Source organism: Aphelocoma coerulescens (genome assembly GCF_041296385.1).
Source record: "Aphelocoma coerulescens isolate FSJ_1873_10779 chromosome W unlocalized genomic scaffold, UR_Acoe_1.0 ChrW_unloc_scaf_1, whole genome shotgun sequence".
NCBI lineage: Eukaryota > Metazoa > Chordata > Aves > Passeriformes > Corvidae > Aphelocoma > Aphelocoma coerulescens.
In genome coordinates this window covers 3154391-3181399 of record NW_027184080.1, presented here as the reverse complement: position 1 = coordinate 3181399, position 27009 = coordinate 3154391, and the positions used below count along the sequence as shown (strand labels likewise).

Genomic DNA, 27009 nt, shown 5'->3' with positions numbered 1-27009 from the left:
CTAAAAATACAATGTCCTTCTAAATTCCAAATATTTCATGTTATGAACTGGATTAAAGGTACACTGTTCAACTTGAATGTCACAGCATCATCTAGCTTCTATTCAGAAGCTACCACTAGAGGTCAGGATATATGGAGGTGTAGCTCTAAAAAGAGCAAGCTGCAGCTGACAGGGAGTGAACAATTACTTAGAGAACAAATAGATTACTTTTTTCCTATTTCAAGAATACCGTTCAGAGGGCAGTTGAAACACACCTGATGACATGTCTTTGTACATTGCTTTCACTAGGAAAAAAAAATCCTTTTTAACTGTCATGCAATTATAAATCCTTGGCATCTCCTAAAGTTCTGAGAATCTCTGAAGAAGATTCTGCTCAAAATCCATGGAATGTGGAAAGTCTGTGATTAGACTCTTTGAGTCAGGCTGGACTCTCCAGTCAAATCAATATTCCTAGGAGCAGCTGTCATCTTTTAACAGAAGCCTACTGAAAAATCACATTGGATGCTTGACACTCTGCAGTTGCACACAGCCATATAATTTGATTCACAGGATTCGGTTCAAATCAGCAGCATTCACATTAGCAAAGAAGTGTCCCTGTAGAAAGTTCATTACTGGACAAAAGCCAAGTTTACTCTATCTGTTCTGAAGAATGTTCTTTGATTCTGTAGCTGAACTTTTGTGAGTGCTGCTGTCCTGCAAAAAACTAAGGTAGCTGTAGTTTATGGTAAATTACTGGCTGATTTTCCTAAAACATGAAAGGCTTAAATTTAAAAAGGGATTAATAAGTGCTATTTTAACTAGATAACTGGAAAAAAATTGATCAGTTTTGCAATGTTGCCTAATATCTCTTAGATATTGGAGTTTTATGATTCATCACTCTTTTATATTTTTTATGGATAGCTGATATAAAAGAGTCATTAGTTTTATATCCTGGTATAGCACAGATTTGTATGCATGCACAGGTATTTTAATATTCAGAAATATGAAACATTTGGTTTTTTTAAATGGACCCCCCATTTATCAAAGAATAAAACTGGTAATTTCCAATTTTTTATTAATGCTAGTGTTGCCAGAATGATTTTTGCTTTTATATTTCCTTCATATATATATATATATATATTCATAGCTCTGTAGACTATTGTTGTATAGTTATATAGTTCCTAGATAGCTCCATTACTTTTCCCTACCCTGATAGGCAGAAAGACAAAACACATTGCTCTTGGGGGTCTCTCCCCCTGCCATGTAGCCCTGGGAGAGGGGCCCCGAGGGGAGGCACGGGGTTTCCCTCGCCCCTGGTCAGCCTCATTCCCCATTGGTTGGTTTGTGTTTCCCTGGGCGGGCAAGGACCCTCGGCCCAGACTGTGAGGGTTCCTCAGCAGAGCTCCAGCCATCTACCAAGAATCCGTCTATATATATTTCTTTTCCACGGGACTCCTGGTTTGATATATGCGTGTTACAGTAATCCCCGCTGTAACACATTCCAGAGGCTCCAAACCCCAGGGGTCCAAGGCCCCTATCCTATCTTGGTTCTTCCTGGGAGCCAAGGTTGAAAACAGCTCTTCGAGACACATTTTCATGAACAAAGTTTAGTTCCTATCTAAAGGGGGGCTACAGAAGAGGTGGAACCAAAAGGGGGGAATTACTACTACAATTGTGCTTCTAATTGGCGATTCTTGTCAATTATGCTAATTTGCTAAGCTTATAAAACTGTATTCACCCCCTGTGGGTTGGGCATTTTTCTGTATCTGCCCCTGGAGGCCTCCAATAAAGACCAGCCTTTATATTACCTCCTATACTAATATTGTCTCAAAAGCATGTTGTTTTATTTCTAGGTCTTTAAGGCATCACTAGCAATAAACCTAAAGGTAGAAAAAAAAATCATGAGCAGTGGTTGTGGTCTAAAAATGTAACTTCAAGAAAATGTTGCACAAAGATGCTCAAAGTGTCTGTCCCTTAAATGACACTGACGATAATTTAAATTCTGACATTGCCACATAGCATTAGAAACTTTAGTTATTAAAAAGGGTTGTGCTGTTATTAGAAAAAAAATATTCTAATCATTGTCACTCAGCTGTAAAGGAGTTCTGAGTATAGAATCATAATAAGAAACAACCTTATTTTTTATATTTCCTATTGGTTTCAATCAAAACTCAGTCACAAATGAGTCACAGTGTTATTAATGGGAAAAAAACCCTAAAAGATCTTTCTGGATTCTCCATAGTTGGAAGTTACAAATTCAAAATTAAATAAAAATGCTTTATTTGACACAATAATGCACTCATTTAGGAAGTCTACTGTTTGCATTATACAAGGAGTTAGATCCAATATTTGGGTTGTCTATGTTAGTAGCATACACCATAAAACCTACTGTAACAATACCATGATAATTTAGCGGTCTTCGGTACCTTTAACACCAACAGTCAGGAACAGCATTTATTGGACTCCTGAGTCCCGGCTGATAGCCTAGTGAACCTTGCCTTAGGTCAAAAGACACTTTGATACCAAGCAATGATGATAGTCCATTCTTTCAGAGGTTCAGCTGTGTGCGGTATACAGAAACAAGATGCTATGGCAGTGCTTCATTTCTGGAATGTTGAGGAGCTGTATTAATATCTTGCAAAGCTCTACTGACCAAAACACAAATCACAGATAGTGATTTTCAACATCTGGTAACATTAGACTTCTAAATAAACAGCAAGACACACCTTATTGACCCCAGTTCAACAAACCAACCTTCAGATCCCAACTGCAAATCACTGAGTTATCTGGCTTTTAAAGTAATTCCCCTTCCCCAGTTTCCTCCCACCCCTACGAAAATGTGCAATCCCTGCCCCCACCATATGTACTGGAAAACACTAAATAACTTGAACAGAGGTCACCAGTTACAGTAATTTTTAAGCAGTGTCCTGGAAAAAACATTCATATCCTGTAAGTTATTGGTATTTTCTAAGTTTAGGAGATTGTATTATAGCTTCCCAGCTGAAACCTAGCCCTAAGAAACTATTGATATAAACAAGAAAAAGGAACTGAAGGTGCTGAAACTCAACTCTTGTACTAATCAGTGGTGTAGCTCCAGAAATAGTTTTTCCCTATGTAGTTGATACATAGCATATACATTTCTGATAGTAATTTGATCCTTATGGCTGTTATTTTACACAAAGACACACATTAAATGTTTGTCACAAACAATCTTACAGATTACAATTAAAGCATTTTAAAGCATTCAAATAAAAATTTTTAAAGTTTCTTTTTCACAAGGAAGAACAACAGAAAAAATTAAATTGTCTTCCACATAGTTCTCTTAAAACAAAGTCCATAAGGACATATGCAGCACCAAAAGTTAATTAAAAAAAGAAACAACAAAAAAACCAAAAACAAACCAAACCACCCCAGCCAAAACCCAGCCATAGAACAGAATCTATAAAGTAAATATTTAATATTGCACTTTGTTTCTCTAATGCTTGGATTTTACTTTTTCCTAATTCAGATCAAGATTCTATATCAAGTATTGGACTACAACTATGAACCTATAATGCCTCTGGACAACTAATAAAAAAGTTTAAGTGGGAAATCTTTGATAAGGTTTTAGAATTTTTCACTCTGATCACAGCCTGTGATGCAACATCAATGATGACAACATTGGTCAATTTTGCTTCATATATAGTTTTTCCATTATACTAGGATAAGTGCTTCAATGCTATGTATATCAACAATTCTTCCCTAGTTTGTTAATAAAAAAGAAAAAAAAGTAAAACCATCAAATGCCCTTTTATGCCAACAATCTTAACTTGTAAAATTTTGTCTGGTTGGAAAGGATTGAAGGAAAGGACAGCCACAAAAATGGCAGCATAAGACATCACCCAATTTCCAATTCTTGCTTATCAAAGCCCAAACATTTGAACTGAATCACTTAAGACATGACTTTCATTTAATCACCCTGTCATCATTTCTGGAACATAAAATATTTTTCATGTTCTCATTAAGGCCACTTATGGAAAAGCCTATTATATTTACGAAGCCTTAAAAATAAGGCATAACTTTGTAAGGATGAGCACAATACAGAAACACCAGCTTTCCCTCCCCTCCCTTCTGTTTCATTGCACAAGGATTCACACGATGAATTAGTTTTTAAATAGTCAACATCAGACATGTCTCAGACAATAGTTTTTGTTGTTGGTTTTGGGGTTTGGTGGGTTTTTTTTGTTGTTGGTTGGTTTCATTTATTTTTTTACACTATTTCTGAAAAGAAAATTTACATTTACAAATCTCTAGCATAAAAACACTGATCAGATCTAATAGCTCCATCATTCATTTCTTCTTTAGAATATGTTCAAGGAGTCAGTGCTTTTTCTATATAATTTCTCACATTCTAGATGAATGTATGATTAAAGTTGTTGGATTTTTTGTTTGTTTCATAGAATCAGAGAATATCTTGAGTTGGAAGGGACCCACAAGGATCATCGAAGTCCAACTCCTGGCCCTGCACAGGACAGTCCCAAGAATCCCACCTTGTGCCTGAGAGCATCGTCCAAACACTTCTTGAGATCTGTCAGGCTTGGTGCTGTGACCACTTCCCTGGGTAGCCTGTTCTAGTGCCCAACCACCCTCTGGGTGAAGAATCTTTTCCTAATATCTAACCTAAACCTCCCCTGATACAACTTCAGGCCATTCCTTCAGGTCCTGTCACTGGTCACCAGAGAGAAGAGATCAGTCTCAGTGCCTGCCCCTCCACTTGCCCTCATGAGTAAGCTGTAGACTGTGATGAGGTCTCCCTTCAGTTTCCTCTTCTCCAGGCTGAACAAACCAAGTGATCTCAGCCACTCCTCAAAAGGCTTCCCCTCTAGACCCTTCACTATCTTTGCAGCCCTCCTTTGGATGCTCCCTAATAGATTTATATCCTTCTTATATTGTGGCACCCAAAACTGCCCCCAGGACTCAAGGTGAGGCCGCACCAGTGCGTAGTAGAGCGGGACAATCACCTCCCTTGACTGGCTGGCGATGCTGTGCCTGATGAACCCCAGGACATGGTTGGCCCTCCTGGCTGCCAGCCAGGGCACTGCTGACTTATATTTAACTTGGCATCGACCAGAACCCCCAGTTCCCTTTCTGCAGAGCTGCTCTCCAGCCTCTTGTTCCCCAGTCTGTCCGTACATCCAGGGTTGCCCCATCCCAGGTGCAGAATCTGGCACTTGCCTTTGTTGAACTTCATATAGTTGGTGATTGCCCAGCCCTTTCATTTGTCAAGGTCTCTCTGCAGGGCCTCTCTGCCTCTGAGGGAGTCAACAGCTCTTCCCATTTTAGTATCGTCGGCAAACTTAGTATACCTTCGAGTCCTGTATCCAAGTCGTTTATGAAGATGTTGAAGAGAACTGGCCCTAAAATGGAAATTTTTTGTTATAAATTGTTTGTTTTAAAGCTCTCAGGACTAGCCCAGGAGCGATCAGAGCAATTCTCGGCAAACTAATTTGAGTATGGCTAGTAACACTGATAGTATGGCTCAGTTTTATAATAGTTTTAGTCTACCAACCTCCAAACCAAGATGATAAGGCCAATGGAGCAATATTTTGGTCACTTAAACAAGCTTCAGGTCAACAACCTGGTTCTCATGGATGACTTCAACTACCCAGACATTTGTTAGAAGAACAATGCAGCAGCTCACATATCAGCCATCAAGTTCCTGGAATACGTAGAGGACTGCTTCCTCATACAAACATTAGATGTGCCAAGTAGAAATGAGGCACTGCTGGACTTGCTTCTCACAAACCAAGAAAACCTGCTTTGTAATATCTGTTAGTGATAACCTTGGCTGCAGTGATCACAATATTGTAGAATTAGAGAGCCAGCTGAGTACGCTAAAGGTTAGTATTAAGACAAAGGTTTTAGATTTTAGAAGAGCAAACTTCAGCTTGCTCAGAGCTTAATTGGGAGGGATTCCATGGGAAGCTTCCATGAAGGATTAAGGTGCTAGTGAGGGCTGGGAGTTTTTCCAAGAACGCTTTTCTGGAAGCACAAAAGCAATTAATTGCCTTTAAAGATAAAAAAATAGGCAGATCAAGAGACCCCCCTGGCTTAACTGCAAGCCTCCGAGTCTGCTCAAAACCAAGAGAAGCATACCAGAGATGGAAAAGCAGACAAATATCTATTGAATACTACAAAGGCACTGCCAGGGCATGCAGAGAAGCAGTTAGAAAAGCAAAAGTTCAGCCCAAGTTGAAATTGTCCAGAGATGTCAAAAACCCCAAGAAAGGGCTCTTTGTGTATGTAAACAGTAAGAAACAGAAGTAAAATATGGACCTGATGTTAAATAGGAGAGATGAATTAGTCACCAGCAATGCTGAAAAGGCTAGAGGTTCTCAACACTTTCACCTCCTCTGTCTTCTTTACCCAGCACTGTTGGGCCCCAGGCCTTGGGAACAAAAATTCAGGTTGATGCCAACACAGACCTACTGTCAATGAAGAAAGAGTTAGCATGTGAACTGTTACAGGAGCTTGACCCCAACAAATCAATGGACCCTAACACTATCCACCCAAGGATGTTAAGAGAGTTGGCTGACATCATTACGAGGCTGCTCTCCATAACCTTTAAGAAGTCACAGAGATTGGGAGACTGCCCAGGAGATTGGAAGGCTAATATCACCCCCATCTACAAGAAAGGATTAAAAGAGGATCCTGGAGATTATAGGTCCATCAGTCTTATTCAGTCCCTGAGAAAGTTATTGAACAAATATTCCTTGGGGCTATCAGAAGTTAAATGAAGCATGGGATTGGGAAAAGCCAGCATGGATTCACCAAGGGCAAATAATGTTTGACAAACCTGATCACCTTCGATGACTAAGTAACTGGCTCAGTTATGTGGGGTAAGCAGTGGACACTGTCTACATGGATTTCTCCAAGGCTTTCGATGCTGTTTCCCACAGCCTCCTCCTACAGAGACTGTTATGGTCTAGACAAGTGGTCTGTGCAGTGGGTGGGGAACTGGCTGACAGACCACACCTAGAAGGTGGTGGTAAATAGCTCCTTTTCAAACTGGAAATCGGTCACAAGTGGAGTCCCCCAGGGATTGATATTGGGCCCAATGTTCTTTAATATCTTCATAAGTAATCTGGATGATGGAATCAAGTGTACCCTGATGAAGTGTGCTGATGATACCAAGCTGAGTGGGGAAGCAGACACTTTGGAAGAAAGATCCACCCTGCAGGAAGACCTGGATAGGCTGGAAGAGTGGGCTAACAAGAACCTTATGAAGTTCAACAAAGACAAACATCTTGCACCTTGGAAAACATGATCCAGGAATGCAGCATAGGCTGGAATCTACCCCTCTAGGGAGATGTTCTGTGGAAAGGGCCCTAGGGATCCTGGTGGAAAACAAGCTGAATATGAGTGAACAGTGAGATGCTGTGGCAGAGAGCCAACAGGATGCTGGGTTGCATCAACAAGGGCACCACCAGCAGAGATAAAGAAGTCATTCTCCCATTCTACTCAGTGCCTTGTCAGGCCACACTTGGAATACTGTGTTCACTTTTGGTCCCTGATATACAAAAAAAAATGTGGGCAGGCTGGAGAGGGTCCAGAGAAGGGCCACAAAGATGATTCAAGGACTGGGAAGCTGCCATGTGAAGAAAGGCTGAGAGAACTGGGTTTGTTCAGCCTTGAGAAAAAAAGGCTGAGGGGAGACCTTATCACCATGTTCCAGTATTTAGAGGGTGGCTACAAAGAAGATGGAGACTTCCTTTTTACAAGGAGTCACATGGAAAAGACAAGGGGTCATAGGTACAAGTTACTCCTCAGGAGATTCCAATTGGACACGAGAGAACAATTTTTCACAATGAGAACAATCAGCCATTGGAATAATCTCCCCAGGGAAGTGGCAGATTCCCCAACATTGGACACTTTTTAGGTGTACTAGGTCATCTCATCAAGACCATGCTTTTGCCAAGAAAGGTTGGACCAGATAATCCTTGAGGTCCCTTCCAATCTGGTATTCTATGATTCTATGACAGAGTATCATAAACCCTGAAGATAATACCAAATGGGCAAACTGAGCTGCTGCTTAGTTGCCATAGTTCAATTTTTTCTTGCAATCTGAAATACACTTTCTACTGGAGACTCATTTTATATATAATTTTTGATGATTAGGTAACTATTAAATAAAACCAAACACAAATCAACCAACAAACCTTCTCCTTCCCATCCCTAATAGTTAAGCTATCTCTGCCCATGAACCCTGGACAGCATATGATTATCCCTTTTTCACACTTTCTTTTCACACTTTGCTAGTGTCTGCTGGTGCTGCTTTCACTTTGTAAGTTTTGCGCATGTCCGGGTTCAAAATCCCCCTCAAAGAACAGAACCAAACCACAAATATAAATAACAGTGCAACATAACAAAACAAATAGCATTCTAACAGTTTGGCAAGTGATGAATTCACCTGAGATTACATGATCTTTAGGCAGTCTGTAACAAAACATTGCTTTGCAATAAAAGCAGAAAGGCAACAAATTCTTTTAAAAAATCAAGAAGTTATGCAATCTTGATCACGTCTCTTATTAGTTTCCTTCAGTTATCTCTTCCCCCACCTATCTGTTTCTTGTCTACTACAGTTGGCTGCAAAACATACAGCAAGGATTGACTCTGAAGGCATGTAATGTTTGTAAATAAATCCACAATAGGATCCAAGCTGAAGAGGTGATACAGGATCAGCCTACTAGGACAATTCTGAGCATGTGCATATATGCAGGTTAAGTCCAGGCTACATCAAATTAAAAGAAAAGTCAGGGCATTTGTCAGCCTTCATCTCTTCTTTTTTTTTTTTTTGTCAAAGATGTCTTATTTTCCTTGTTGTGCAGATCACAAACAATTGGGGGGGGGGGGTGTTAACAACAGTCCATCACAAATGAAATAAGTTGTAGTGACACTTAACTGTATAACATAAGTAATAAGCATGTGCAAATTTTCATATAATCATAGAAAGCAGCCATTCCTCTCTTACAACATGGTTTGAGTCTTTTCTAACACCTGACTGCATGCTAATAAGGCTGCTCCTAGTATGTGCCACTATTTAATGGAGGGGGACACAGGTTTTCAAGCATGTGGAGCAGTCCTATGATGTGCTGTAGGTGTCAAAGCATGATCACAGGTTCTTTTCATTTGTTCACCATACAGGCAAGAGCAATGCTATTTCCTTTAAAAGCAAGTCTCCACTATGACACCTTGATCTTCAACACAGGTGTGATTCAAAACCCAAGTCAAGTCAGCTTTTTAAGGATTCCTTCAACGAGAGGGGCAAGACGGTATCTCATCTGTGGGCTGATCTGGGTTTGGATCAATCTAACCAAAAGAAAAAGGAAAAAAGCCCAAAACAACAAAAAAAACCCCCAAACAATTGACCAAATAAACCCAGAACAAAAAAAAAAAAACCAAAAATAAAAGCCACAACAACCCAGTGCATTTTAGCATGAATTGCTAGGAATAAAAATCAAAATTCACAAGTTTAAGACAATTATAATGATATGTGGCATTTCCAGTGTAAGGGTTATTGAAATAATTGAAAAACTTCTAGTTAGACAAAACTTTGGATAAGCAGTAATAGAAATATTAGATCCAGTGGAAGACTTTAAACTACAAGTTGATGGTAATTTAAGGATAAGCATGAATAACTGCTATAAAAAAAAATTTCTCCATTACTCACACAGAAGTCTTTTGAATTATCTGATATATACAAAAAAGATTACTTGACACATATCACTGGAAACATAATTTAAGAAATATGTAATTGAGAGAAGCAAAGAAGTTTTTCTTGAAATGGCAGAAATTTATCAATTAAAAAATCATTCTACTTTTAAATTAAAGTAGTTAATCCTCAAATATCCTATGGGATGTTTCAAAAAGTTCATGTGTTCTAAACCTTACCTCTTCTTCCTCTCTATAGGAGAAATAAAGGGTATAAGCCTGCTAACTTAATCTATTCTTACCATCTAGTTTTTGAGACCTAAGCGTACATTGCATCTTTTAGACAACATTGAATCAGTTAACTTCATATAGCTTTTTTTTTTGCATTTCAAGCCTGGAGGGGGAAGTTGTGCTACATAATGCTATTTTCCTAAAGTGGATCAATTCAGTAAAAATTTGGCCCGAGGACACTTTTTTAATTTGTCCTATATCACTTCTTTTTCTTGAAAAAAAAAAAAACAAACCAACATGAAAAGCTTTAAAATTTGCATCTCTTTCATAGTTATTCGGTGGCTGCATTTTTATTTCTGTAAAGGCCAAAAGTGTTGAAGAACTGTGTACTTCAGAAAACTTAAGTCATAAATTAATACCAATACATCACTTTTCTACCTGAAACTTCTGAAAGGCCTACATTCACAGAATTTAAACACACATGCAGGCAAAACAGTTTAGTGGTTGCTATAAAATGTTAGGAAGCAGCAGAGGTAAAAGAGTTGAAACCTTATTTTTAATACGCAAATTTAAAAACATTATGTTTCTAAAATGGCGAACAACACTTGGAAAATTTCCAGAAAGTATTAGACTAGGGAAGAGTGCTGCCAACAAAAACTACCTCCCAGGTTGGCAGCTCCAGGAAACAGCATGATGGAGAAGCCAAGGCACCTCATGGAGCACCTTTTAAATGTAAGGTTGCAGAGTTCATGTAAAAAAATTAAAAAAAAAAAATTATAAAAAGGGTAACCCATGCTGTAAAACAGGCATGGAAAACTCTTGATGCAATTCATCTGCATCTTGCAAACAAACGAAAATCCTCCTCAAAACCAACTTATTCCATGTTTATAATTTTAATGGTTTCTCCCAATTTTAGGAACGAGAAAAAGCTTTCTAAACTTATTCCATCAGACAAAAACAAAAAAAAATCAGTCACAAACAATATATAAATCATCATAGTCTGACAGATATACCTACTTCTGAATATAGGGGAGGAGGCAGAAAACGAAACTCCTGGATATATGCAAATAATGGTCCTTGCAGTGCTCTCTGAAAATCATCAAAAGCAGCTACAGGTGCAAGGCCAGACTGTCTGTTTTCATCGGTGACCACTTCTGCATAGCTAGGAGGTGCTGGAGGGAGAAGGTACATACAGTTCAAACAACAAATTCTTATGCATGACAAAATACATAACATGATAAATTTTAAACTTCAACCACTGAAAGATTCACCAGCAGATAAACAATGACTTAAAAATTGTTAAACAAAAAAGGGAGACTATTTTGTTTTATTCTAATATTAAGCTTATGTTCAAAGACAGACTGATCACTGTTTATTGTGGCTTAATTATCCCTCTTAAAATTTAAATCATACCAAAGATAATTTAATCTCTATACAGGTAGAAATGACAGAACACTGCAGTCCTCTGTACTCCAGAAGTCTCCAGGTCTGGGGTTTGTACTTAAAAAAAGCAATATATTAGATATGCAAAAAGAGAAGGAAGGAAATACATAATTATTTCTTTGGCCATGAGAGATCTCCCATAGAAAAGAATATTTTTTCACAAAGCCTTGGCTACTAAGGCTGGTGAGAAAGCCCAGAAACTGCTATTATGGGTTGCAATGCCTTATAACCAAGGTTGCAATTGGGATACTGGAAGTGGAAGCAATGAAGTTATGCACAGATACAATGGTATCCTGTGCTTTTATTTCTGCCACTTTCCAAAGAAGCTAGATTTCACAACCTGTCCTAGAGACAGAAAGGCAGGGAATGAAAAAAATCTCTTGCTCTACATAGAACAAGCAGGTGGCAAGAAAACATCCACAACGGATTTCCTGTGGGCTTTATTATAAAAGGATGTCATTTGACTCTGTTAACAAGGCTGCAATGAATAAAGCAGACAAAAATCAAGAGAGTAGCGAATTGATTGGGATTTGTATTATCAAGTTACCTTCTAGTCTTTCAGGCAGTGTCAGACCAAGCCAATTCATGTTCATGCTACCCTGGCTGCTTACGCTTGATGTTCTGCTACCAAATGGATGTAGAGGAATGGTACCAATGACCAGTGGTAAGTTAAGGAATAAATCCACAGCTCCTGGAATATCAACATAGACCTGAAGAAAAATGAAACAATTATATGATTAAAATGTGGGGTCTTATCAGCATTTCATAAGTATTAGTCTAAGTTATCTTTCTATGAAAGTTTTCATGAGGAGCTTGTTTCTAATAGCCCCTTTTAGGGCCCATGCCCCTATGGAGACATGAGCTCTTCAAGTTAAGAAGAGTCTTAACATGAGCCCTCACATGGAAATGCAGTCTACTCATTAAATGCTTGCTTAGTTGACAGACAGCTGCTTTAAGAACTTGCATGATCTAAACTAAATTTACTTACCAGACCTCCTGTCATGACACTAATACCAGAACATGTATTTCTTTCATAACTAATGATCACAAAATGCTGTGCTAGAAATTTGCATGGCATGTTGGAAGCTACTCACTCTCGCGAGTGAAACAGACTGCCCAACATACCATCAGCGAATACTCCACACGGATTATACTACAGTCAAGGATTGAAGGGGAAACAGGTGGAATTTTCAACTGTTTGCCATTCCAGGTTTCTGTTTTGCCAGATGACAAGGATTCCCCACGGAGGTTGGCAACAAGCTGTCTGACTTCCTTCATTTTCCCTTTGGCATAGAATGCCTGTGTTTGGTAAATGGTTGCCTTTGGCACCACCATACGGGAAGAGCAATTCTCAATCTCAGCAAAGATCTGAATTGATTCACCTGAAACAAAAAGGAAAAGAAAAAAACACCAAAGAAACCAACAAAACACACCAGAATTTCAAATTCTCTTTACATTTACAAGGCAGCTTAAGCAAACTTTCACATTCTTTATCCTGTTATAACGATGCTGCTATCACTGCTCTACCTGAAAAAGCCATACACTGATGCTAATAGAAACAAGATCCACATGAGCTGTTCTAAAAGGAAAAAGAAAACAACACATCCAAAAAAATACCAGTCTAACACCCAAAACATGCAAGTCTAACAGATGAAGTCATTGAACCATCTAGAGATACAAGTAGTGCTGTCTTAGTTAACAGAGTATACGGAGAAGATTGCTAAATGCAGACTGATGTGGTACAAACATCCTTAATGTTTCATTTATGTAAAAACAGTAGCACAGACTCTAGCTTTAAAAATGAAGGAAAACCACACAGAATTAATTATAGGGTCACATACCTGGGGTGTAGCCCTTTCTTTCAATTTTGGCACTTAAAGATATTGGGCCTGAGGTACAAAGCCAACAACATAGAGTCTTTTCTTTTGTGCCTGCTTGGGGTGACTGCAAGAAGAAGAAAAGTATTGTCCATCAAATTAGGAGCTCCATGAATCTCATCAGGTATTTAAACCAACACAGGAAAATAATAATTTTCATAACGTGCTTATTATTGCATATTTTGATAAACAAAGCTGCTTTCATAGGAAAAGTCTCAAGCAGTTTAAACAGCATTATACAGATACAATGTTTGTCCTAATTCCACTGGTGTATTCGTATTGCTTTTTCTGTGATCCTCCATACTACAGCCACAATTAAAACAATACTAAAAGAAAGTACCGTATAGCTTAAAAGAAAAGGCTTCATAGCCTACACATCCCAAAATAATGCTGCAGAGCTTTTCATTTACCTAACAGCAAATTAGAACATCTTCACATTTTCCATTAAGCTGCATTTCCAAAGCAAAATAACTAAGATAAACTACTGTAATCTTTACTCCCGCTATTTCCTCAGTTTCTGCATAATCCTGTTTCATCTATGTTAAAAAGACTTATTTTACACAACACCAGGATTTAGGGTTTGATCCAAAGCCCACTAAAGTCAAATGAGACACCTTCAATTTTCATGGAGTTAGTGTAAGGTCCCTTTGCAAGCCGATTTTTCACCCATACACACAAGAAACCTGTTTCAATGGACTTCTAATTTTTTTCCCCCTCTAGATTAAAATTTGAGAAGGGGATAAAATAAAGGATTTTTAGGCCACACTGAAATCAAATCCTCACTGAAAGCAGTTGTGATATTAGTTATTTTAATAAAATGATATTTCAGGAAAGGATTATACAGAATTGCGATAATTTCCTCCCCACCAGTAGAAAGCTATCCATATGGAAATTATCAATTATGCACTGCAGTAAATTTTTTACTTTGCATTTTTAAGTTAGCAGTCCCTCACTAAAATATTAAGCATTGCATTGCTCCTTCATAGATTATTCTTTATTTATAATTGAAGAGGATCGGTTCACCAAATTTTCTTCCTTAATGAGTCTACAATTTAGTAGTATCAGTTTAGACCAACAAATGCATTTTACATCTTGTAAAAATCAAGCAACTCCAAGTACAGAATAACTTAGCCTTCAAAATACCAGCAGTTAAAGAGTTGTTAAACGGATATAATACTTAAAAGAGCTGTACTTAAACTAGCAAATAAATATTAGGTAAAGTTACATGCTGACGTTGTTTCAGTTATTATACTTCATTATTTTTATGCCAGAAAATGAATGAATAGTTCTGTCAGTTCTTACCAGTAACGAAGGAGTGTTGATATCTATATGTTCAAAGACTGTAAATTCCTTCTTTAATTTTACTGGTAGAAGCCAAGGCCTATGCAATTCAGCTTTCACCCAATACCGAACACTGCCGTGTCTGCCTTCGAATGAGGTAGCAAGTGGTCTGTGCAGGACAAAGGTCAAAGTTGAGTAAAGTTTTCCTCTCATTCCAGTAACGATGCAATTGATCAGATTTGGAATTAGTATGTTGTTGCGGTTTAAGATTTTTCCTTTTGTTTCTTTCTCTTAGGGAATTTTCTCCCATTTTGTTGCTAAGAAACAATAACGACCAGTACTTAAGAGAGACAAAAGAAGTGACCACAGAGAAGGGGGAGGAGTGCAGCTGGCTTTACTATCCTAGCTGAGGGGCATTCTCCAGGGAAAGGCAGAGATATCGTGAGATTTGGGATGGGGGAGGGGTTGGGTGCAGCTCCTATCTCTCTCTTGCTCTCTCGGCTTCGGGAGGAGGACGATCGAGTTGCTGCTTACTGGGGGGAGGGGGGGAAAATTCGCTGCGGCCACCAGAGCCCAGTCCTGTCCTGCTTCTTCTGCCGTGGGTGAGCCTTTGCTCGTGAGAGCAGCCATTGAACTGGGACCTTACTAACACCCTACCTCACTAAAAAAAAAAGGACTCCCACCATCTGCTTGGGTGCCTCAGGGGAAACCCCGGGATCCCGAGCCCTTTCCCCCTCACAGGGAGCCTCTCCCTACCGTGTTCGGGAGCCGGGCTGCCACTGCCTAGCCCCCACCGTTTCTTTGGCACTGCTCCAGGTTTTTTGCTACACTGTAGCCCTGCAGCCGCTGCCTGCCGGGATGTCCCGCAGTTCCAGCTACAGCTGCGGAGTTTCTGATACATCTCGTCTACTACTCTGGGATTTTGCTCGCCCCTGACGTTCCAGCTTTCTGCTTCCGAGGTCCCTGCTACAGCTCCTTTTGCTATCCAGAGGGACACCAGGATCGGCTGCCCCTGGGGGTTTGTAAAGGAAGCCCCTTTTCCATCCCTTCCGCCAGGTGTGCCCGCCATTGTCCACGTGGAGATGACCGACCTCGCGCCACAGCAGCCCCTGCGAATCATCGCGCCTGCCCTGCCCAGCCGGGAGCCAACAGCACCCCTGCCGGCTGTGACCATAACTACAACAAAGGGGAAGGTGCCTGACAGCCGAGAGAAGGCTGTTACTGGGTTTCTGGTTTTGTTTGTTGTTGCTGCCGTTGTTGTTGTTTGTTTGCCTTGTTATACATACTAGTAAAGAACTGTTATTCCTTTTCCCATATCTTTGTCTGAAAGCCCCTTAATTTCAAAGTTATAATAATTCAGAGGGAAGGGGGTCATATTCTCCATTCCAAAGGAGGTCCCCGCCTTCCTTGGCGGACACCGGTCTTTCAAACCAAGACGTATGCAGAACTGTATTTTTACTGTATCATAATAAGCATAACTTATTTGCAACATTTCCATATCTTAGAAAAACAATGTTAAAGTTGGGGAAATATATCATCTCCGATTCATTCAACAGTAGTTTTGTAGAAGTTTTAAGAATCAGTTAAAGAATTGTGCAAGAAAGTGCCAGAAGAATACACATCTCCTTTAGAGGCCATTTTCAAGTGTAGAGTAAAGCATGCCCTTTTAAGGTCAAATTAAGACCACCAAGAAAAATTAGCATTAGTACCATCCAATTATTATTTTGGACATTGTATTCTGTAAATAATTGTGTATTATTTACTTAGCTGGTATCTCAGTGGTTTAACTATAACTAAATGCTTTTGTAGTTTGTTTTGCCTTAAGTACAGTAGTTAAATATTTCAATGTAAAGTTTTGAAGAGAGAGTTTTTGAGCATCGTTTAATTTTCCTTTACCCTGATGAGATCATCTTTATATATATATACACACACACACACATAAAAAAGATAAAGACTATTCTGCTCTGAACGCTGAAAGACAAAGTCCTTGTGGGGAGTTGGAGAGGGAAAAAAAAAATGTGGATAGGGACTTCAAACCTTTCAGCGTTACCCTTTTATCCTCTTCTCCCTCCTCCTCCTTCCCCCCCCCCCCCCCCATCATAAGATGAAGGACATAAGATTTTTATATTCCAATCATGTCCAGTTAACTGTAACTTGTCTTTTCGTAACATTTTCATCCTTTAATCTCCAGGAAGAATTTTTATATTGCACTATGTTTGAAGTGCATCATAATAAAAGATAAGTTATGGGCAAAGCTTCCCTCCCTAAATTCTATATCAAATAATGCTAGCTGTGCTATTACTTTACTAGAAAGAATCATTCTGCTACAAGTTTGACATCTCTATTTGCACATCTGAAATGTTTACTTTTTTTCTTAATAACACAAATGGAAGGATTTTCTAATCAGCCTTCAATGTTTCATTCTGCTGCAGTATCCTTTAAGAAAAAAGAAATCAGTAAGGCCAATCAGCATATTGGTTCTTTTCACTATTGCTTTGTATTTGGTTGCACTGGGTCTGGCTGGGATGGAGTTAACTTTCCTCGTAACAGCCCATATAGTGGGGCACAGACACACACACAGGATGACCAGACAGGCAGGGCTGACACAGACATTCATGGCTATGGTGTTTGTCTTCTCAAGCAACCACTACACATACTGAGGCCATGCTTTTCAGGAAGTGGCTGGACATTTGCCTGCTGATGGGAAGTAGTGAATTAATTCTTATTTTTGCTTTGCTTCTGCATATAGCTTTTGGTTTTTCTTATTAAAACTGCCTTTATCTTGACCCACAAGCTTGTCCATCTTATTTTCTCTCCCTGGCCTGTTGATGAGGAAGAAGGAGAGAGCAACTGCACAAAGGGCTGGCAGGCAGCCAAGGTCAACCCACCACATTGGTTTTGTTTTAAATAAATTTTAGAAATATTCTATGGATACAAAATAGCGAGAAATGGTAAGGAGGCAGTGTCAAACTAGTGTTCTTCAGGCCTTTTACTACCAGCCTTCATTTTTTCCAGTATTATCAAAGATGGCTTCATAGTTATTCTTTCAAGTCACTTAACAAGACCTTTCGTGTTTTAATCAATTCTTGTGCTATTTTAGTGGTCATATTTGAACATTCCTTCCAACTCAAGGGAATATCAGTATCACCCTTATCACTTCTTATAGAAGAATTTTTCATCTGAACCTTAAATTGACTTCTAAAAGTTTCCATATATATGTGTCTTCTTCAGCATTCTAATAATATCTACTGTAAAACCCTGCACTATTCATGGAAACTGATCTGTAAAAGCATTTATCATCTGCAGGTTCTGTTAAAGCCAGTCCCTCTAATAAGCACATGTTTTATTAGCTTTAATATTAGGTATCAGTCTAATATCCTGCCAACGTTTTTTAACCTTAATGACTTTGGCACTTGGCTTTTACAGTAAAAGACTCCCCCTACCTCCTTTCTTTAATCTATTTCCAGACTCTCTCTGTTCCTTCATATTTAATTTTCCTGTAACTTGTGTTTGAGCTAATTTCCATGTTGGTAACTCATCTATGTATAAATCTTCCCTTCACAATATGTACATTAGACACCTCAAACGTGTGTGTGTGTGTGTGTGTGTGTGTGTGTGTATATGGCAATTTATCTTAAGACTTCTGCTATCACTCTTGCTTCACCTTTGCTTTCTGAGACAAGCGGGATTAGGTATGGGAATGTTTCTTGCTTCATCTACCCATTCATTTGCTTTTTTCCATCCTGGCTTTTTTGTCTAAAGGTCAGCCTGAGTATATACATCCTATTTGAAGTAGAAAAAAACCCCAAACAAACTCTTATTTAGTTCAAATGCGGTTAAGCCCGCCACATCTCTTTCAGACTGAGCCTGAACAGTTAAGCTGTAATCACTAGGTTCTGATGGCCTGCATGGCTCCAGTAAAATCTTGTTTCATTTAGAAGATACCTCAGCCCCTCTGCAGGACTCAAATGACACAAGTTCCCCTCCCTGCTTCTGTGAAGGGGTCCAATCCTACAAGACATAAGGAGCCAACATACCTCAGTGAAAAGAAAGAGTAACCAACTGGGCAACAACGAGCTCCTGTTTTGTGAACAACTCTTAGCCAGTTTAAAAGCAATCTCTTCAGTTTAATGAGATTAGGTCCTCTATTGCATGTCTGAGCACAACTCCTACTACCATTGAAAAGGTTTCCCTCCCCCCACAAGAATTTTTCTTAAGCAGGTATGTATCTTAGCCTTCTCTCACACAAGCTGTGTACTGCATGTAAGTACTTACATCTGTGGAAGCTCAAAGCTGAATGCATATTCATGCCTTCCTGAATGAATGGTGTGAAGGCCTTCTTCAGAATTGTCATCATCTAGGAGGGAAAAACCCAATATGCTATTGCACCTGTGAACATTTTACACAGCATAATATATTATATAGGTTTCTTTTCCAGAACAAGAGAGATTTATACATTCTTTACAATACTAAGAATACAGTGTCCCAGAAACAAGCCTCTCCAGCCCATTTCTATTAACTGCTAAATGTATAGCTGCAGAATTTTTAAGGTTAGGTGAGATTCCAAGACTTGCCTGACATAAAAGCAGAAGCTTAATTGTTTTAATTTATGATCTTGATTCCAAGTACTGACATAGTTGTAACTGCTGCCATTTCAAGGTCTGCCTGAAAGATCTGTAATGGAAACTGTTTTCCGATATGACTTCTAGTTAAAATGAAATAGAGCTCTCTAATAGTATTAAGTGATCTTAGTATTGTCTGCTACATTAATTGACTACATTTAGTAATTCAGCTTCCTCCTATCGCCTGCCTAGCAAGTGTCCAAAAATTGATTTTTAAAAAGTACCAAAGTACCAAACAAATTCAGGGGCACGAGAAGTGGCAAGCTGTCCAATTAATGTTGCTAAGAGCTAATGTATCAAAAATTCAAAGTTTAGCTCGATTTTGCTTGGATAGCAAATTTCCTAATTTCAACGAGAAAGCTGACCTTGTTTTATAGTCATGATTCCTTGTATTGCTTTAAATGCTCCAATAAATTTGTGGTTTGTTCCGATATAATTACCATGAAACCAGAAAAAACCCCCGCTGATTCCAACAGAACAGAGAGTTATTTAGATAAAAACAATTGAGCACCTCATATACAAAAGGGTTGGCATAATAAAGGCACATATAGTGGGATTACGCAAAAGACCCTTCCTGTTTTTAATAGTCTGAAGCATCATGAAGGAATACTGCTACATTTTAGGATTTTTTATAGTTCCCACTGTTCTACAAAAGTGCTGATGCTCCAATTTCTTTAGTGCACCAGAAATGCTGAAAAAAAACCTATGCAAAAATATAAAAACACTAGAACACTATTTACACAAATACATTTGCAGCATGTAATGTCACGAAATAACAATCTTCAATACACAGAAAAAGCAAAGCAATGTGTATAATGCTTTTTTGTTGTTGTTAAAAAACACTTGGAGGACTTTGTTTGCTTGTTTTTAATTTAAAATAATAATGTTTTCCTTGCACATACTTTTTTCATCCCTTCTTCACTTCCTGTGAGATCAACAGTCCCATTGAGCCTGAGCAGCAGCAGCAGAATTACGGTAAGCAAGTACCGAGCTGTCAATCACAGACTAGGCTGGAGCAGGAGAGGACTGGCCTAAACAGGCACGAGCACATCCCCTGCCAACCACTCATATACATACAGTATACATTACACCCCACTACATTTGCTCAGCAACTCTGCTCACAGTCTGGCCTGACTACCGCAGAAGTAAGGAGAGAGGGAGGGGCATCACCCATGCCTCACCATCTGCTCTCCTCATACCACAGGGCCATGCTGCTGGCTTGTCCCGTGCAGACACCTCAATCCCGCACTTCTCTCGGGAGCATGTGCTGACCATTACTGAAAGGCGATTTACAGATAGTGCTGGCCAGGGGCGTGAGACAGGAGAGATAACCGAGTGAGCGATGCAAGAGGCTGCAGGGTCGTGTGTCCCAACGGCCGCCCCTGCTCACAACTCCTTGCTGGCCCAGTGGATGTGCATGGCAGGAGCTTGAATACTTCTGTCTGTCCCCAGAGGTGGGCATTCCCAAGAAAGGCAGTGTGCCCTCTAGAGCCACTTCGCTCCGCCCCCCAGCACACACTAGAGAGCGGGCAAAGGAACTTCCCCCACGTCCCAGCCCCCTACAATCAGCGGGTGGCATCACCTTAGCAACAGGCTAACAAACCCCAGCAGGCCAATGACAAGGCGGGGACAGGGAGCGATCTTCCAGACTATGGTAGGGTACAAGGTGTAAAGTTAAACTCCACTCTGTGCAGCGAGTGTTCACAGTCCTGCCGCTGCAGCCAAGGGAAGGACAATGGTGTCCCGGGATAACTGCTTAAGATTGTACGTGCTGCACATGCAGCACCAGTCTTGCTTCTGGTGTTGGAACGTGTCAGATCTGTCCCTTCCCTGCCACCTTTTGTTCCCTTTCCAGACAAAACCAAGCACCTACTATCGAGGTCAGCATTTGGATCTACAGGCCACATACAAAGTCATTGCTGCTGCTTAAGCTGACAGAAGCATAGGATCGCCTTCTTACTCGTAAGGATACATCCTGCTATGAATGACTCATCCATACTTGCATGTTTCTGTCATCTGCAAGCCAGAGGTGAATGAATTTTTCGCATGAGAGGATTATTTCTAAGGCAGCAGTATAAAGAACATTTGAGCTAGAAAGACACCTCAGGAGTGACCCGAGCTTGCTTGCATCACGGTAACATAATTAAAATCAATAGCAACTACTATTTGCAGAGGATCTCTGCAGTAAATATGCTTCAAATTAAAAAACAAAACAAAAACACACAGAGAAAAAAAACCAACGCCCCCCCCCCCCACCAAACAAAACCAAAACAACACACCAAAACACCCAACCAAATTATGTACTCAGTTTTAACATTTTCTTGTTCTAGGAATTGAGTCATCACCACCACCTGACGTGTGCAACCAATCTGAGGAGAGAAGGAATACTCCCTCCCTTCTTCCCAGGACCGGTCCCAAACAGGATTGAACCGCTTCTAACAAAGGGTGGAAACTTCAGAAATAACAAAGCTTAGAGTCCCTTGTACTTTCACAACGTAACTATGCAAACAATAGATTAGCAAATTTAAGATCCACAATCCCACTCACAATGTAATACCCCATTTCTATACCCGAAATAAGGGAATTTGCAGGGCACTTTCCATTTCTATAGGGCCTTAGCAGACCAGGTTTTCATTGAATGCAGGTTCCAGAACTCCTCAACTCAGAAGCAATGCTTCAATCATAGAACCATGACCTCTTATTTGGCCTTTCAGACAGATTTTTACATCTGGGTCGCCCATAGAGGAGTCAAATAAAAGAAATTAAAGTAATTTACAAGTATACTAGTTTAGAAGAAAGGAAGGAATGGAAAATTACGGGTGCGGTGGTGATAGCCCATCAAAGTAATCCACAGGAAATCTTTTATCTGCCAACAATGAATCAACCTTAAAAATAATTCTGCAAGTCAGACCTGTATCTGTTATGTGTCAAAAAGTCTAATGTTACATTTTAATTACACTTATGATTCGATAGGATACTACCAAGAAAGTAATTTACTGCATATCTGGCTTTGATTTAACAGCTATTTTCCCCATAGAGAAACAAATCACGCTAATATTGCTAAGGAAAAAGGAAAAAAAAAAGGCATTATATATTAAAAGATACATATTATAAACAATGCAAATCCTTATGAAAAGACTGTTAAAAGGCAGGTATTTTTAAAACGTCCTGTTTTCAGGTACTTTGAAAATGCACCTCAACATGCTTTTAAGTAAACGTTCAAATAATCAAAAATACAACCTAAGAATGTAACCAGCATTTCCTCATCTTTAGAAATAGTGAACGCTCTGAGACTGCATATTAAAAAGGGCTAAACCAAGCAATGATACATCTCTTTCTGGAAATATGTCTGCATGTAGTGAATGAATAAGCGAAAAGCTTACCTCTTGCATGCCCGACTAGAACGTCCTTATGGTTAAAATACTCTACTTCTTCGGTGTAATTTTGTGTATAGGCAGTGTTGGATCCAGCATTTCTAGATTCGCTCCAACGTACTTTTGCATGTCCTCTTGCATGAATTTTAAGAGCTTTCACTCTAATTTCCCCAGTAACTTCTAAACTGATCCTTCCTGAGACTGTGTCCCCGCTAGAATAGACGGGGATATTGCTGTTACTGAGACAGTCAAAGCTTATTGTCAAACTCTTCACCTTCCCCAGCACCATGTTTTTTTAATGAAGTGTATAAAAATATACTGTAAGGAAAACAAAAAAACGTCAAGGTCTCTTACAAAACGCGACCTTCAGTTTACAGCAGCAGCCGCCCAACACTGTGATATCCTAACAAAGGCAGCTGCCCGCACGCTGCCAGCTCACTTTAAGAACAGCTTTGTGAAAAACAACCACCCCGGCGCATGCGCGAAGTGAGTCGTGGCGGCGGTTTCCTTTATCTCTTGCGTGTCTTGCCTGTCGTGTTCGGTTTTCTTGTGTTATTGCTTCCGTCTCATGCAGAGAGTCAGAGCACTCCCTGGTGGAGTCAGGCCAGTACTGCGAGTTCGCAGTACGGTATTGAGATACGTACTGAAGAACTGAGAGAAAAATGTCTGAGGTGGTGGGGGGGGGGGGGGGGGTGCGAGGGCTCATTGTCCGGAGGGCTTCCACATCTCGTATCTCATATCTCATCTTACTGCCTGGCACGGCCTGGGGATCCTGGCTGGTTGGTAGGGAGGCGTCTCGGAAGAAGCTGGCAGCTGAAATCGGGCAGCAGTCGGTGGGCGCCAGGCCCCGGAGTCTGGCCGCGGACGACACGGGTTCTCCCCCTCAACCAGGGATTGCCTGCCTAACAGTAAAGATCGCAACGATTCTGTCAGGGAAATGCTCGGCACGTTGCTCAGTTACAGACCTTGCCCAAAGCTTTTGTTCGTGAAGCGGCTAATCCTGAGCAAATGATAGGCAGGGCTTCGGCAGGTGAGCAGGGCACGGCTGCCTTTGCTGGCCTCCCCCCCCCCCTTGCAGCACCCACCACATTAACTGAGGAGTGAGGGTATAAAAGCATGGCATTTTGCAAAAGTAAACATTTAAACCCCTATCAAAGTGAAGTTTACTATTTTAATACTTTTAAATATAATTAATATAAATCTTAGTTTGGGGTCTGGTTTGTTTGCTGCTGATGTTCCCCCCCCCGGCCTTTTTTTCCATTTCTTTTATTCATGGAGTTCAGACAGGAGGGTCACAATTCCTGTCCTTCTAGTTCTGGGTTCACTGTCACCATGTACCTCTGTCAGTGTGGATCTGCACAGAATTTAAAGTGCACAGCAGTTACCTTCGGCAGGTCCTTGAAGATCTGCAAAGTTTAATGACTCAAATCTTGCCAGCCAAGTGGATATTCATATGGATTTCTTTTTTTGTATATGTGTTGATAAGGAAGGGAACATTCTTACATAATTTGGATATGGCTTTATAGTGTTTTCTCATTAATTTTTTTAATACAGATGATGTATTTTGTATACTTGCTAGGTTTGCCCATTCCAGGCTTGTTGGAGTTGGATAAAATATTTTGGTTTGCTGGTGTAACACACACCCCCACTCCCCACATTATATATGAACTACAGACAGCTTAGCCCTTACTTGCCTTCCTCTTTCAATAGAATTGCTGTCTCTTGCCAAGCCATTTTTGGGGACACAACTTCAGAATAACATGGCTGCTGTCATGATGTGGGATGTGTTCTAAACATTTCATGCAAGTAGGTGTGGTGGCTCGACCTTGTCTGGATGCCCGGTGTCCACCAAAGCTGCTCTATCACTCCCTTCCTCAAATGGACAGGGGAGAGAAAATATAATGAAAGGCTCATGAGTTGAGATAAGGACAGGGAGGGGATCACTCACCGATTACCATCACAGGCATATATTGATGCGCTGTTGTTCTGAGTTAAGTAAAAGATATAATCTAGCAACGAGGGGGAGGTATATAAGGGTGACTTCTCTGACCGTCTCCCATGGGAGGGACCCCACAGTGGAGCAGGGGAAGGAGTCCTCTCCCTGAGGAGGACGCAGCAGCAGCAACTACATGTGATGAACTGACTGTAACTTCCATTCCCCATCTCCCTGCAGCACTGGGGGGGAGGAGGTCGAGAAATGGGAATAAAGTTAAGCCCAGAAGGGAGGGAGGGATGGGGGGAAGGGAAGGGGTTTTTAAGATTTGTTTTACTTCTCATTACCCTACTTTGATTTGATTGGTAATAAATTCAATCAATATCCCCAAGTCAAGTCAGTTTTGCCCGTGATGGTAATCGGTGAGTGTCATGGGTTAGCAAAGCATAGTCCCGGAAGTGATGTTCTTGCAAAGGGGTGCTTACAGCTCCTCTATGACTTGACAGAACCTATCAGCAGGCCAGTTTGAATATGGACAATTTTTTAAGCCACTTAAATTCTGACCACCTCTGTGATCCACACTTAAGAATAGACAAACCCCGGGCAGAGCTCTGTCTCGTTTCTGGTGCTGGGACAGGTAGCTGTGGGCCCTGTATGGGGGGCCGGGCCGGGACACAGCCATCCTGGAGCCGATGGGCCCTGTTCCACCTGCGCCGCGCCCCCCCCCCCCCCCCCCAGCTCTGCTATGTGCAGACAGAGCGGCTCGGCTCCTCCTCTGCAGTGCGGCCACGATTCAGCTAAAGCTGCACCGATGTCTGGCAGACATCATGTGACTAACAGCGATGAGCAAAATTCCAGCTGCAAGGCCTAGGTGAGATTAACCCTTTTAGTGCTGTGAAGAGCTGAAAACCTGAGGGAAGAGAAAGAGGAGATGCTTAAAGCTGAAATTCTGTTGTAAAGCTATGATGTATCAGAGTACCCATTTTAATTTCATGAAGGCATGGGGGGGTGGAGCGTTCAACTTGTACTTGTGAGCAAAAGAACCTGTGCTGAGATAAGCAGATGCTGACGCAGCTGTAATTCGATGAGAAGTTTGAACAGGGAGAGATGGAAGTGATGAGGACTTTTGCTCCAAATGGGAAGGGAGATGACCTCAGTTCCTAGAGATGCTCCCAGAGATAGTCCTAGAGATGAAGATGAGGAGGACCCTTTGCTTCCAGGGAAGGAGGAGGGCCTCTATTCTTAGAGATGAAGATGCTCCCAGAGATGAGTGAAGAGAACTTTTGTTTCTGAATAGCTCAACGTTAAAATTGTACCCCAGTAACTCAAGATTGGACCCTGGAAAGCAGTTGTGAGAAAAGCTGCAAGTCGTGGGAAGGGGCTCTCACATGATGCAAGCAGAGAACCAGCACGGGCGGCTGTCTCGTTGTGATAATTTCTCCATAGCATGTGCAACAGAGACTCCTCTTCCTAAATGGACTGAACAAGGCTATTATGGAAGTGGTAAATAGACTGAACAACTCAAAGGTTGTCTTTTTACGTTGTCAGTGGGAGAAGGGAGAAAGGTGGGGGGAGGAGAAGAGTTCTGAAGGTGTGGTATGATTTTATTTTTTCTTTTTCCCTCTTCTAATTCTGTTAATAAACTTCTTTATATTCTTTCAAGTTTTGTGCCTGCTTTGCATTTCTCCTAATTCTTATCTCACAGAAGATAAATAGTAATGAGTATTTTCGACCAAACCACTGATCCCTCCCTGTCCTTAACTCATGAGCCTTTCATTATATTTTCTCTCCCCTGTCCATTTGAGGAAGGGAGTGATAGAGAAGTTTTGGTGGGCACCTGGCATCCAGACAAGGTAAAGCCACCACACCTATGTCTTGGGGTGACCTTGTGATGTGTATCCCATATCGCTGCCTATGCCCAGAAATTAATTTTTGTGCCTTACTATGCCTCTAAACTGAGCCTGAGAGGGGGAAGGGGAAAAAAAAAAAAAAAAAACCTGAGCAAAACTTTCTCAAAGCAGTTTGCAGCTTGTTCAAGGTCACATAAAGATAGCAGGTTTTTTTTCCCCAGCTGCGGCAGGGGCGCGAGGAAGCACCCAGCTTGCGGCTTTCCAGTCAGCTTTTGGCCAGTTTTTGCAGTTTCTTGTTCTCCGGAGAGAGACTGAGAGTTGAACTTTTCCTTCTCTGGAATTTCAGATTTTCTCCCTTTTCTACTGGACTGCTTGATTGCTGTAACATCAGAGCACATCTGGAGGACTTTCCACCGGGCACAGAGGGCCTGGCCCCGGCCCAAACCCCAGCCCCGAGGAGCCCAAAGGGAGGACTCCAAGGCTTTCCCAGATTTTTCCTCCACAGCGAAAGATTTTTCATTTAACATTATTTTCCTTTCCCGTGTGTTTGTTAAATAAATAGTTTTATCTTCTTCACTTTCCTTCGAGGAAAATGTATTTTTTTTCCTGAACCTGGTGGGGGAGGGGTGGTTGTGCCTTCTCTCAGAGGATATATTTCTAAATTTGGCCAAACCGGAACAAATTTACTGGCGCCCAACTGCATGGCTCGGAGGAAAGTGAAAAAAACCT

At 40.7% G+C, this 27009-nt stretch overlaps 2 protein-coding genes across 11 annotated transcripts in view; both read right to left on the bottom strand.

Annotated features, from left to right (window-relative positions):
- The window catches only part of LOC138102714 (arrestin domain-containing protein 3-like), a 52742-nt gene extending 29832 nt beyond the window's left edge, over positions 1-22910 (bottom strand). The window contains exons 1-9 of one of the 9 annotated variants that reach the window (XR_011147491.1): positions 22507-22910; positions 18777-18858; positions 14523-14670; positions 13185-13287; positions 12469-12725; positions 11891-12053; positions 10918-11072; positions 6295-6446; positions 2243-5375 (exon numbers count right to left, since the gene is read on the bottom strand). Coding sequence is in view for 5 of the 9 variants with exons in the window: in XM_069000467.1 (XP_068856568.1) it covers positions 9271-9327; positions 10918-11072; positions 11891-12053; positions 12469-12725; positions 13185-13287; positions 14523-14670; positions 18777-18858; positions 22507-22786 (1245 nt within the window). In the remaining 4 variants the exon portion in view is untranslated. Of the gene's footprint in view, positions 1-2242; positions 5376-6294; positions 6447-8866; positions 9328-10917; positions 11073-11890; positions 12054-12468; positions 12726-13184; positions 13288-14522; positions 14671-18776; positions 18859-22506 lie in introns of those variants that run through there. The other 8 variants (XR_011147489.1, XR_011147488.1, XR_011147490.1 and 5 more) reach the window with 8 other exon arrangements.
- The window catches only part of LOC138102742 (uncharacterized), a 679200-nt gene that overhangs the window by 244955 nt on the left and 407236 nt on the right, over positions 1-27009 (bottom strand). The window lies entirely within an intron of this gene.